The sequence below is a fragment of the Falco naumanni genome, chromosome 5 (genome assembly GCF_017639655.2).
Source record: "Falco naumanni isolate bFalNau1 chromosome 5, bFalNau1.pat, whole genome shotgun sequence".
NCBI lineage: Eukaryota > Metazoa > Chordata > Aves > Falconiformes > Falconidae > Falco > Falco naumanni.
The window spans coordinates 86,093,561-86,107,850 of record NC_054058.1 but is presented as its reverse complement, the minus strand read 5'-3'; the positions used below and the strand labels follow the sequence as shown (position 1 = coordinate 86,107,850).

General features: G+C 38.4%; 1 protein-coding gene across 4 annotated transcripts in view; it reads left to right on the top strand.

Annotated features, from left to right (window-relative positions):
• PANX2 (pannexin 2) overlaps positions 1–14,290 on the top strand; it is a 24,769-nt gene extending 10,479 nt beyond the window's left edge. The window contains exons 2-4 of one of the 4 annotated variants that reach the window (XM_040595668.1): positions 9,107–10,558; positions 11,525–11,598; positions 12,440–12,546. In XM_040595668.1, coding sequence (XP_040451602.1) covers positions 9,107–10,558; positions 11,525–11,556 — 1,484 coding nt within the window. In that variant the 3' untranslated portion in view covers positions 11,557–11,598; positions 12,440–12,546. Of the gene's footprint in view, positions 1–1,103; positions 1,237–1,667; positions 1,747–9,053; positions 10,559–11,524; positions 11,599–12,439 lie in introns of those variants that run through there. The other 3 variants (XR_005828088.1, XM_040595665.1, XM_040595666.1) reach the window with 3 other exon arrangements.

Here is a 14,290-nt window from a genome sequence, read left to right as displayed (position 1 = left end):
CTTTGGGGATCCATATCCAGAGGGGATTTTTTTGAATTGCCAAAAAATATTTTTTCTTCTTTGGAAAACATTAAAACACTTGTTTTCACACATTACTTCTCCTGTGCAGAAGATCTGTACATCATCAAATTCCACTCACCTCCTCATGTAAGCGCTAAATTTAGAAGTAAATATTATTCAGATCTCTTTTGTAGGACTGTGTGCATGGCTGAATTTCATTAATTATATTTTGATGAATGCATTCTTTTAAATTCAGATCTAACCTTCCCTTAAATCTTAACATAATACAAAGCAACATTATAATACAGAAACACACCTCTATGTACAATTACTGGCATCATCATTTCCTTCTTAGGTTATTTTCTGTGTTCTCACAGAGCTCTCCTGAGCACAGGGAGAAATGCTCCTAGTGATGTTCAACAGTACAGTCATTGTAAATAAGCTCTCTTTCCAATGATGTTACCATCATACCGCATGGCCATCACATGGCAGATGGTAGCTCATTATTGAGGAAACATTCCTCTAGAGTAGCAACCTAAGGGATTTCATTTAGGTGTTTCTGCACCTTCTGCATAACAGTTGCCATTTCTGGAATAACCTTCTCCAACAGACTTCAACATATCAACCAAGTAGGAGTAGGTATCTTTATCTCCTGAATAACCTGGGCAGGTGTTACAAGTCTTTCAGCCTCAAATTGCTGGTAAGTGAACTTCAGCATGCCAGCTAATTTTAGAAGAGCTGATGTTAATTACATCCAAGGAATAAAGTTCTGTAAATGTATATATATACACTATATATATATACACTAGGAAAGTGCATTACTAATTTATTGATTCTGCAGATCCAAAATATATGCAGTTCAAGCAGCAGTCCTGCAAGGAAAAAAACATAAATTGTAAATATGGGGACACCTGCTGCTGCCCTTACATTGCAGTTACCCCTGTGGGTAACCCGTTACCTATCAGTCATTGAAACTGCTTATCTACATCTCAGCCATTACGACTAATCCTTGTAGAGTATAGGCCAGTAAAATTTACTAGCAGCAGTGGTTTCCTATCTCATTTCTTTAGGGACTTTCTTTTCAAGATTTTTTTCTTAAACAGGACAAGTGGTTTCAGAGAGTGGGCAAAAAAGGCTATACCTTACCTTGTTAATCATGGAGAAGTTTGTACCTTAGGACGACTTCCTGGGCATGGAACCTATATTCAGATTTGGAAAGAATATTCCCTAAGAAAGGTAAAGGTATTGTCTTTTTGTTTTGATAAAAGTAATAATTATTAATAATTAGCTTGCTAAGTTAAGGCTTAGTTTGTTGAATGTTTTCTTTTCTTATTCATATGACTTGGTGAGTTAAATAGGACTGTATGACTACAGTTGATACACAAAAATAATTTCCAGAATCCATCCTCATGCTGTACTGATTTCTAACCTTTAAATAAAGTAGTTGAAATAAACCACTTAAATTAAGAGAGTTTTTCCTTTGGCTGTGAATTAATTTGGGTATTAGCCAGTATTTGTTGAAATCACATTCAAAGTAGAGAGTTACATAGTCCTTGCGGACTGTGTGACTGAGATGGAAAACCTGTATACTGCTTAGATAATGTTATACTTCCTTAGACTACATGTTCAACCTCAGTAACATGAATGTTTTTTGTTCTTTTTTCCAGAGAGAAGAGGATCCAGGACATTTCTTCTTTTCCATTTAAACATTTCTGAAAAACTACTAAATAAATTATTTCTGTTTCTCAAAATAAACAGTTTGCTACCTGCTTTCTTGTGCAATGCTTTTAGTACCCAAGATGAATGAGGCATGTATGTCTGATTGCTTACACATATGTGACACAATGTAAGGAGAGCAGTATGATAAGGACTACCCTTGCCAAGTACTGGCATTTATTGCTGAATTTAGGGAGTTTCTCATTTATCTTGGCTGTTAGAAACTTGTGTTCTGGCATCTGATGGGCAGGGAGAATCAAAGATTCTACCTAAACACTGAATTTCTTCTTAGAGTCAAATGGAGAGGACTGTACAATGAGTGCATCAGAGAACTTGACTGGAATGCCAGCTTTTCTTCATAGGCAGGTTGGGCACCAGCACAAGGATGATTTAGCAATCCTCTTCAAGAGGGCAGAAAGCCAATTGCTAGGAAGCACTAGGCCCAGGGTGAGTCTGTTATATAATTAACTCAGTAAATATATTTATCAATATACTCTACCTGATACTTAACTGGGGTCTCCAGCATGAAAGCACTTGTCCAGGAGCTGGGAAATCCAGCCTGTTCAGCGGCACCTAGGCACCACTCCTGCTGCCTATACACCGTGGTGGTCAGACTGAATGTTTACTCCTAGATCTTCGAATAATTTTTTGCACAAGAGAAGAGGCATACTTACTTTCGTCTTGGTGTAGCAAGCAGAAGAATTTTCATCTTTTTTTCGTTTTTTAATTGTATTTTCTGAAAACTGGGTTCCTTTTTTTCTGTCTGTTGTAAGAAAATTGTGCTATTCCTTCTGCATTACTGAATTACAGCACTAGAATGCTGAAATCATGCAGTTCAATTGGAAGATTAATGAGGTGTGATTTCTTTTTCCAGAGTAAATTCTAAAAGCTGGAGGTCACAAGAGGCATACATAATTTATTATTATGGTTTATACTGTGCTTTAGGTGAATATACTTTATTTCACTGGGAATGTGGTAGGTGTGAAAGGTCATTTGCCCTTTTATATACGGGTATATACTGTTTATTACTAGTATTTTCCTTTCTTACTTTCTAATGTCTACCCAAAGCATTGTAAGGTGTTGTCATTATTTCTTTAAATAACTTTTTATCGTAATAATATTTTAGAAGCTTGAAATTGACCCCCCCTACAGCATCAGTTCTTCAAAGAGAGATGCACGTGCCAAATTCTATGCACTGTGAGTAATCCCATTGGCTTCAAAGGAACTGTCCAGTGCATGAAGTCACTTACGTCTTTTTAGGAGCAGATCGAATTTTTTAGTGTTGAATATTAAGAGATTGGCATTGTTATTTTTATTCTGAAGGGGCAAGGGAATGTTTGTGTTAGATGCAATTCACTCGCTTTCCCGGGAAGACTTGTAAAAACTTAGTTTTGCAGAGGTAATGGAGAACGATACATATTTACAGCTTCACCATGTTTTCTTGACAGTGTCGTTTCTGTTTCCTGTACACCAGCTCATATTTTTTTGCAAGGTTTTCTTTTTTATAGATAGGAAAACAGACATCCACACACATGCATGCACACACATACCCCAAAGAGCGTCTTTGGTGAACTGTGCTGTTGATCTATTCCTTTGATTGAGATGCAATACTGAGGCTCACTTGTATTTCAATGATAGCCTTCTAGCCATATTTTACTTAATGTGTTCCTAGTGCAACTGGCCATTGCATTCATTTTTTTAAATGGCTATTTCCCAAATGTGAAAAAAATCACTCCTGTGTGAATCAGCCATTCTTGCTAGATGTGACCTAAAGAAAAAAATGTTCACCTTGAAGACAATCAAGCATTGGAGCAGGTTGCACAGGCAGCTTGTATAGTCTCCATCTTTGGAGGTTTTCAGACTGACAAAACCCTAATCAAACTGGTCTGAACTCAGTCTTGGCCCTGCTTTGAGTGGGATGTGGCACTCGGTAACTTCCAAGGTTGCTTCTGGCGTTTCCATCATTCTGCATAGGGGTATAACTTCCGGGAGTGGTCTAAAAAAGCAGTTAGCAGATTTTCCCATTGGTAACTCCATTTCCAGATCTGAGATTAATTTTTGCAGTGGGAAGTTTCACAGGGGTTCCAACCCCGAACCTCAGCACCCCAGCCCCTTGATAGAGGAATTTCAGAACTTACAATACTGTATTTCCTGGTTGAAATTAAGCAGGAGATTTATTTATCTAACATATTTTCATGTCTAGCACTCGCAGCCTGACAAACGGTGTTTAATTCAGGGCCTCTTGAAGAGAGCAGCTGAATGTATACTGAAGTATATGGAGGTTGGGAAACCACTGAAGGGAGGTGGCTGACCTTGGACTGGGAACAGTAGGAGTGGGAGTCTGTGCCTGCAGGAAGCCCACAAGCATTTCTCAGAGCCTTTACTAACAGGCAGCAGACTCGGCATCTCCTAGCTTCCATACTTCATTCCTTCTTTCCATATTGTCTTTTCTAACGAGTTGTTTGATCACAGCTCCTTCCTTCCTCCATCTCCCTATCTTGCCTATCTTCTCACAACCATGCACTCTGTTTCATTCCCATAAACTATGCCTTTTATACCACATGACTTCCTGCAATTCATTTTTCTCCACTGAAGCAGTACTTAAGCTGATGAGATGATACAGAATGGAGTATGTGAAAAACCTTAGCTGCCAAGGGATTTTAAATTTTTCAAGTGGCATACCACAATCAATTGTATTACACAACTGACTCAGTAATCCTGTCTTGATTATTTTATCTTGTTTGTATGTCCAGAAAATTCAGTGAGATGTCTCTCATAGCTTATCCACAAGAATAATTTTGTGGACTTCTAGAAGCTACTTACGTTCATAGTGAGCGTTATAAAATGGATTTATATACAACTGTTGAAAACATCTGATGTAGTGCTCCTGTGATCATTAATATTATTGAAACAAGGGAAGCTAACCTTCTTAGTATGCATCTTTATACTCGTCAGTGTAAGATAAAGTATAATATACTATACAATATGTTAACATCAAGGACTTTTTTTCTGATGTAGTAATTATTTCTGCACAGCATGAGCACAGGGTTATTTAGCCTCTTAAAAATTATTTAAAAGGAACATTTCCTGGGAATGACAGTGACTGTAGGAAAGTATTACTGAAGACAGGATTTGTTCTTGGGTATTCCAAGTGATGTTTTTTTGAAACTGTGTTGAACTTTGTATTCTGGCATGTGTAGGTGAATCTAAGGGCAGACCTTCAGACTTTGAACTTACTGAGATTTTATTCTGAGCATCAGAACTAAAAAATCTTGCAGCAAGCCATCCCATTTAATGCAGAAAAGTTGAGTTTAGTATTCCAGCCACCAATAAAAATGGCAGCTTAGTTACTGTACTTTTTTTCTGTCTTTGCTACAGATGCACACGTGTACAAATCACAGATACATGTCTACCCTGAACTGCCTTTTCAGTGTTTGGAACTGGAAAAAAAATTATTTTGGAGATGTTGACCTTGCTGTCAGGGTTGTTTTGGAGTTTTTTTTGTAGGAATTTCTGTCTCTTTGGCTCACAAGAATGTAGCTATCGAAGGAGAGTGGAGGGATAAATTGCATTTATGGGCTTAAGCCTAGACAACATTGAGAAGATGACCAATCCACTCAGCCATAATAATGTCCCCTAAGCTTTTCCAAAAATGTTCTTTACAGCATCTTACTCTATTGTCTTTTCCTACATAATTGACCAGTTACTCCTTATGCAATTAAACTGTGGAGTCTTGGGGGGAAAAGCTGCATTTCATGGTGGCTGGAGAGGTTATATGAAAAAGAAACTTATTAAACTGCTAGAGCATTTTCAGAGTGAAATAAGAATATTGGTAGAAACTTTCTATATTTATGAATATAAAGCTAAAAGCAAATACATTTTTTTATAATACATGATCCCATGTCAGAACTATGATTTTAACACTGTTACAGCCTGTTTCTTTAATGCTACTTGCCTATCAGGGGAACATTGTAAAATAATAAAACAGGCCTGCTGTGCCTTCTTGAAACTGCGTTAAGTAGGGCCCTCACAGCTAAAGTGAGCTATGTGTGTGAGAACAACTCATTACTCCCCTGTCCTCATCAGATCTGCGTGTTGAGATCCAGCTGTATGTTACTGCCATCTTTCATAACAAGCAAGATTAGTTATTGACCTAGTGCTTTTCTTTTTCATTTATTCCTGATGGACAGAGATTGCAGTAGAGGAGAAGCAGGTCCATATCCTACCATGATGGGGTCAAACACCTTCATGGTGTTAAATGCCAGGTTAAATGCTGCCATCCCCTAAGAAGCAGCATTCACAGATGCTAGTTCAAGCCTAGTGGCATCTTGCTTGGCAGCCTTTTGTCAATGAAGAGAGACAGGCTCCTCCAGGCAACAGCTAAATTAGTCTTTCGCTTTGAAACATTATCTGAAAGGGTATTCCTCTCTTCTTCATTGTCTGGATTAAATGAATGAGCTTCCTAAGCTGATGTTATGCTCTGTGAGTCAAGTCCTATGCTGAGAAGGTTAAGCTAAGTTCCGTTGTGGAATAACCACCAAAATTAGTGGCATTCACTGATGGTGAGTATGGCTCAAATATTAGAAAACGCCATTCGAATAAAATTGCATTGAAACTCACTTGCCCCCACTTGAATCAGTTATCAGAAGTCCCACTGACTTGTCTGAGAATTGGGCTTCATCTGAAGGGTCTTGGGATTTATATGGCATATAATGAAAATCATGTCAATTTAACAAATGTGCAAAGAAAATACTGAACTAGCGTCAACAAGTAACAAAACATTGAATAAGAACAGGACACCATGCTCAGCTATCCCAATAAGTGAGAGATCTCTCACAACTTACCAGGCAACCAGGAAAAGCAAAAAAATTCCTGTAAAATTACATTTGCTTTCTCTACTGGTCTGGGCAGCCCCATTTTTAAAGTAGCCTCTAATGAAGTTGCTCAGTCCAAACCGGAATTGTGAGGCTCTTCAGACCGGAAGCAGTGGCAGTGGATAGAGGGCAGAGTTAGTCTCTAACTGATCTATCCAACGTAAATGTAAATACATTTTTGTATTTTTCCTTTTTGAATGTATAAGATAAATATATATTTGATTGTTGTTGTATGTATGCCATATTGGGAGAAGTCATCTTAACTTTCAGGTATCAGTGAAGAGAACTACTTGCAGTTTATTTGGTAGTAGCAACTGATATACGAATCCAAAAATAATCCTGATGGATGATTTATATGAATGCTTGTTACTGTCTTCGCAAGTATTCACGGTGTTGAGACCTAGGGGAAATGAACCCATGTCTGTCACAGGAAACTAGGTTTCATATTAGCAGGTTCTACTGAGCTTAGGGACACCCAATTAAAAATATTTCTGCTTATGAGAAACACACCACGCTTCTTTGCCTTTTTTCCCCCATGGGAACGTTTTCACATTGGAATCTATTTTGTCTCCTGGGAAATCATACAGTAACTCTCTCATAGGAGGAGCTGAAATTTTTTGTATGCATCCCTTCATGCGTAGGGTTGGGAGGACATACATGTAATTACCAAAACCAGGAGAGTCAGTGGGCATTTTTCTTGTAGCACATGGCTGTAAATACACAAAAATAGTCTAAATGGGAAGCTGTGCAACATTAAAGTGCTTTAAGCTCTCCTCTGAGGTTGAAGTTAGATCATTTAAAAATAGTCTTCAAAGAATTTAAAGAATTTAAAGGTCTTTAAAGAATTTGCAAGGCTTACTCACTTCACATGCTGTCTTAGGTAGCATCATCTATTCTGTCAATTTGGTTTAAATTGGTTGTATTTTTAGAAAAGAATCCTCACTGAATCAATTAAAAAAATATTTTTTTGTGCAGTTATCAGTATGTAGCTCTCTGTAGGTCACAGAAGAAGTTTAAACCCCAACATTTTACCAAAGAAGTAGTAAATGCTTTTGGTTTGTTGGCATATGAGAAACAGTTGCTTAAGTAAGGAGTCCTCCGTTAAGTCAAAAGGATTAGGGTTTTCGTCTACCTATTTATTTTTAATATTTTATTATTATCAAACACTATATTTTAGTATTTCTTTTATTGATTTATATTATTAAGAGAACAGCACCACCACTGTCTTCCAGTGAGCTGTTCTCAATCTGAATTGTAGACTGCATTCAGAAATGGAGCAAGCTGGGTGTTCTTGAACAGTTCTCAATTCAAGAGAACATGCCTTCCTTCTTCCTGTGGGTCTAATATTAGAAAGCTTTTAAAAGGTACACCAGAACACTGTAAAATATATTCTCTTTGTTCTACCTGCCAAAATATGAAGATATGGTCTTCTTCTTTGAAGAGGGTGTTTTGATAATGGCCATTATTCTTTGGGCAATTAATACTGTTCTAGCTTTCACAAGTTTTTCTATCTTATTTTTATGTATTGCTGGAAAAATGTAATTGTGTAAGAACATAATTTATCTACTGGGTCGAGACAAAAGTCCTTTTAGCGCAGCACTCTGTCTCTGATGATGGCAAAAAGCAAATGCTTAGGAAGGAGTGTTAAAATAGACAAGCATATGGTGTTAATTCCTTTGATAAACCCTTCCACCCTCCAGCAGCCTGTGACTTAAACATGTCCTGAGAGAAAAATTACATCACTGTGTATTTAATAATCCTTGCTATACTTTTTCTTCCATTACTTTGTCTGATTGCTTTCTTGATCCACAGTATTTGTTTCTTCCATAATACTGTATGAAGCAAGTTCCAGCATTTAATTGCACATTGTATAAAAAACAATGTTACAATTTCAAATGTAGAATTAAATTTTCATAGTGATAAGTACAGTTAACACACGAGATTCTGTCCTGGTTAGTCACACTTTAATTCAAGAGTGTTAGCTGGGAGGGATGCAGTTGACTAAATGCTTGTAAGTCTTTTAAGTTTCAATTTTTTCTACCATATCCAATGAGTAGACTTTTGTTAATAAGGATTAAAAACATTGCCTTCAGCTACATCTAACTTTTTTTTTCTATTTAGAATATTTAGCTGGGGTGAACCTTAAATTTCACCTAAATGAGCCTTTCAGCGTTTGCACATAACATCCTCAGCTGCTGTATAGTAGTTATCAGGTCTTTTAGCTTTACAGAGTTTAGGTCACAGTTGTTTAGGATATTGTTCTCAGGGAGGTAATTAAACCAAAATATGTATTTCTCACTGAAATTTCTAGCTCAGGTTCATTCTAAAACTTACAGGTAAATAGTGTTGCTTGGGGGCTTGTGAAGATGTGTGCAGGCTGAGCTGCCTAATAGACATGGAGGGCTTAACGGTCATGTAAAGATACAGTAAAAATTGATATAATTTGAAATGTTTATTTTCCAGAGCTCCTTTTGTAGGTTAAATGCACAGCAGTGACTTTTCTCTCTGTTATACAGAGGAGCCAATATACTGTTACACACCACACAACTTCACCCGCGATCAAGCCTTGTATGCCAGAGGATATTGTTGGACAGAATTAAAAGATGCCTTGCCAGGAGTTGATGCCAGCCACTGGCCCTCCTTGTTTGAGCATAAGTTCCTACCTTATGCACTGCTGGCTTTTGCTGGGATAATGTACATTCCAGCTCTGGGCTGGGAATTTCTGGCCTCCACCCGACTGACTTCAGAGCTTAATTTTTTGCTTCAGGAGATCGATAACTGCTACCACCGTGCAGCTGAAGGGCGGGCACCAAAAATAGAGAAACAGATTCAGTCCAAAGGCCCAGGGATCACTGAGAGAGAGAAGAGAGAAATCATTGAGAATGCAGAGAAGGAAAAAAGCCCTGAACAGAACTTGTTTGAGAAATACCTGGAAAGAAGAGGACGAAGTAACTTTTTAGCTAAGCTTTATCTTGCGAGACATTTGTTCATCATCTTTTTAAGCATCATACCAATCACATACTTATCCACCTACTATGCTACACAGAAGCAAAATGAATTTACATGTGCACTAGGAGAGCCTCCAGACAAAACAAGCAGCTCCAAATTGCACATTAGAGTGAACTGTAAACTGCCATCTGTCCAGCTCCAGCGGATTATTGCTGGTGTAGATATTGTTCTCCTCTGTTTCATGAACTTGATAATCCTCATCAACTTAATTCACCTCTTCATATTTCGCAAGTCTAACTTCATATTTGATAAACTGAACAAAGTTGGAATAAAGACAAAGAAACAGTGGCAGAAGTCCCAGTTTTGTGATATCAATATTTTGGCCATGTTTTGTAATGAAAATCGGGACCACATAAAATCACTGAACCGTCTGGATTTTATTACAAATGAAAGCGATCTGATGTATGACAATGTGGTACGCCAGCTGCTTGCAGCGTTGGCCCAGTCCAACCATGATGCCACTCCAACCATGCGTGATTCAGGGATCCAAACAATAGACCCTAGCGTTGATCCAGCAGACATTGATGCTAATGAGCAGCTCATCATTAAGAGACCAAGGAAGAAAATGAAATGGATCCCAACTACCAATCCCCTTCCTCAGCCATTCAAGGAACAGTTAGCCATTATGAAGGTTGAGAACCATAAACCTGAAAAACCGAAGCCTGTGCGGAGAAAAACAGCGACAGACAGCCTTATAGCTCCTTTGTTGGAGTCTGCTGCAAAAACCTCACAGCAATCGTCTGCTCATAAAACTGAGCCAAATGCCATCCCAAGCACAAGCAGTGAAAAAAAACACACGCGACACTTTTCCTTGGATGTTCATCCATATATACTTAGTAGCAAAAAAACCAAGCCAGAGATTCAAGCCATCCCCTCGATGCCTACATCAAAAAGCCAAGAGGGTGGATTTTTAAACCAGGAAGAGAATGTCGTAGTACACGTTACCTCCTCTCTCAAAGGTACAGTATGCCATAATGCCCATACCACCTCCACAGACCATAATTTGCATAGCGAACTTCGGGAACTCAAAGCTTATCTGAACTGTTTGACCTACCTTGCTAGATTTTGGGATAGCAATAATCTTAGGTCTTGCAAGCCTCAGAAATGGAGGTTCTCTCTCTTTAACAGCTATATGGAGGATAAGGATAGAGAACAGTTAGAGCTGTGCAAAACAGCACGCGAGGCTGTAGGTGCAGGTAATTTATCAAGTGTAACCAGATTTTCACAATTGCGAATATGGTCATGCCTTGCCAAGGAAATGAGGAGAGTTTGGCCTCCATGGTACCTTTCCTGCTACACAGCACCTGGCATGTTTCAAACCTGCCTTATTTTCAAGTCATATGGGAACTGCCACGGTAGATGACCAGTAACAGCCACTTAGCAGTGTGTGAGAAACTGTGCTAATGGCAGTTAAAGCTGCCTGTAGAAAAAAATTCTCTTTAACTACCAGTTCTTAGGAGTTGGCATGTGTTTGCCACCTACGAAATTACAACTCAGACTACTGGTATTGTTCTTCATGCACACAAGAGATGTTTTGAATTGCCCTTTGTCTCATGTGGACCAGAGGATGGATGGTCTGAAGTGTGGATGCTGGTCAGGGATTCAGGAATTCTGACATTCCCTTCCCATGTAGCCTCACAGGAGATGCTCTTTCTGTGCCTCAGTTGCCTGTGTGTGTCTTGGAAATTCTGTCCCTTTCTTACCTCAAAGGAGTGTTTCAATTATATCAATAATTGTTATATGCTAGAGTGATGAGGAAAGCCATGTGAGCATTAAGAAAAGTGATAGATCAGTAGATAAACTGATAGACAGATATCTTCTTGTTTATTTTTGTAAGCTACTAACATAAGAAAGAAGCACTATGCAGTTGAAGTTGCAGAAAGATTTGTATGTACTTAAAGCAATGGCTCTCATCTCATTACAAGCTAAGACCTCCCTCTGGGCTTCGACAGACTGACAGCTACCGTCACCCCACTGCCCAGCAAAGAAGTGATTTGAGGTATAAAAGTTTCTGTCACTTCCAAATCCCTATGCTCCTTAGAGCCCTCCAACTCCCCAATGTGCATGTGAGCTATTCTACACATTCCTTATCCAGTCACCTGCTCTGATTTCAACTCCTCAAAACTACTGGGGTTTTCTGGTCTCAATTACCTTCATCTAAATTAGTGCTTGAATATTTTAAGGGCAAAAAATAATTACTGTAGTTTTGGGGCTCTGTTACTCCCCATTCCATTTAAAATTTTCAGCTTTGCTTTTGAGTTAGACCTACATTGCAGTCCATCAGGTAAGGAAGACTTACAATTTCTGGAAAGAGACATCAGTTAATGTCAAATTGCTGAGTTCTTTCTAAAGACGAGTGGCTTACAATGTGTAACCACTAGTTTTTCCCATTGAAAATATCAGTGCTTTTTGTATTCCATCCGGTGGATTTCAACAGTCATAACGTTTGTCAAAACATTCAATCATAACATTTGAAAAACACCTGCCAGGCTGTAGAGGAGAATAAAAGATACTTTTCAGTTGTTTTTTGTTCATTTTACGAAAACACCATTCATGTAAGGAAGCATGAGCATGCTAACAAAGAGCAAGATTTACAAAACCCATCTGTTGTTTGTCCTGTTTCCCTGACCTCACAACCCTGTTGTTTTGAAACAGTCCTGTTGGGTTTCTCAAAGGGTCCCAAGACAATTCATTTTTGTGTCCACTCCTGCTCCCACTGAAATCAGTGGCAAAACTGCCAATGCCTTTTATTGGTCCAGAACATTCCTCTCTGATGGACTGGAAAGGTGAAAGACTACCTGTCTTTTAACTGGCTGGTTTTGGTTTTTTTTTTCTTTTAGACACCTCTCATCCTGCAAAAGAGATCCTATACTCATCTGAGACATGCAGAACTGTGCCTACTGCTGGGGCTTTTGTCACATGTAACCACAACCATATAGCCACAACCTCTGCTGCAACAAGTATGACTTTGAACCAAGTCAAGCCAGAGCCAACACCTGCACTGAACTGCAACCCAGCCCACCCTTTGCTGCACATCAACACGCTGTACGAGGATCACGAGGAGGAAGTTTCAAACATAATAGACAATGGTATTCACTCACCAACTGACACTGGGGAAATTCTCTCCATCCCTACTCCAAAGCAGATAAGGTTGGCAACATTTGATGAACCAATGGCAATTGTGAGCTCGGTGGAGTACTGAAGACCCTGGGCTGTGCAGCTGTGCCCCCGTGGCCAGGTCCAAGACCACTGCAGTGCAGGCCACGGTCCCCCCGCAACGATGCAATTCACTGCATGAGCATGGAGAGTTTTCACACAGACTTATAGCTTTTGGTAACAACACCAAACAGTTTTTCAGGATCACATCATGAGCACTGTCAGTCATTTGCAAAATAGAATAAAGAAAATCTGGTGGAAATAGACGTTTAACACCAAGACAAGCATTAGCTCGAGCTCTAAACTATAGCTTCCTGATTTAGGTGGGAATTAGCACAATTTTTGAACATTAAGAGTCTGATGGCATGCCACAGTAATTTTAGTGAGTGTTTAAATTCTTTGTATTCGGAATCACTGATTAAAGTTAAAACAACATGGAGGTGAGGTATACTTTTTTAATGGCAGCAGTTAAATGAGAGGTTTTTTCTAAGCAGAGAGGATTTTTTTTTCAATTCAGGATTATGAAAAAGTTATATGCAAGCAAAATTTTCGTTTGTTTGTTTCTTTAGCTCACTAGTGTTGGGCTTGATGGAGACTTAGCTGAAAGGGCCTTATGACCACCAGCATTTAAGTGCAAAAAGATTGGTACACTCAGTCTCTTGCATTTATAAATGAAAATACCTGAGGTATGCCCCGCCCTTTAATGAGCTTATATGTTTGATGGAAGATTATGAAATGAAGAGTTTATTTTTTTAAATATATTTTACCATGGGAAAAATTACTTTAATAACTTTTCAAACCAGGTGTTGCTTTTAACAAAACATGTAGAAGAGAGTCATTGTAGCTGCTTATTTTTTCATAGTGTATTTATGAACCAGGTTAGAAACTTTCATGGGTGCTTCACTGATACGAAAAATCTTACGAAGGTCATTACAAAATATCTTACAAAATAGGAAACCAGCAAAACTGTTTTCAGTTAACGCACAGTTAAAGAACTATCAACGGAGGTCTGCAGGCATGGCTAGTCCTTGATTCAGCAAACATTTAAGGCCATGGATGACACTGGAACGACTCACACGTCTAAAGCTAAGCACACACTGAAATGGCTTTGCTGGATCTGGGCTTTAGTGCAGGCAGACAATAAACCTGCAGTATGTGCTATCACTCTTGATTCAATATTTGCCGTCCTTGGCTCAAAGCACATCTTCATGCCCATCTTCCTATAACTATGGTATGTGTGATTTAATAGAAAACTCTAGTATAACTAAAACATCTATTAAAAGTGTATCATGCAATAACCATTCTCAGCAAAATTATAGTGGAACAAAAAGTGACTGTGTTAAAATAATATTCCTGGCTGCATTCAGAATTATGGACTATGTGTGTTTGCTTCAAAACTATGTATAATGGTAGAAAAAATATGCAGCAAAAATATGGGACTGAAATCTTGACTTTATTTTTAATTTATTACCTCAGACATGGATCTATTATACCAATATTTAATGAAAATAGCTCTGAAAATAAATACCTATTAT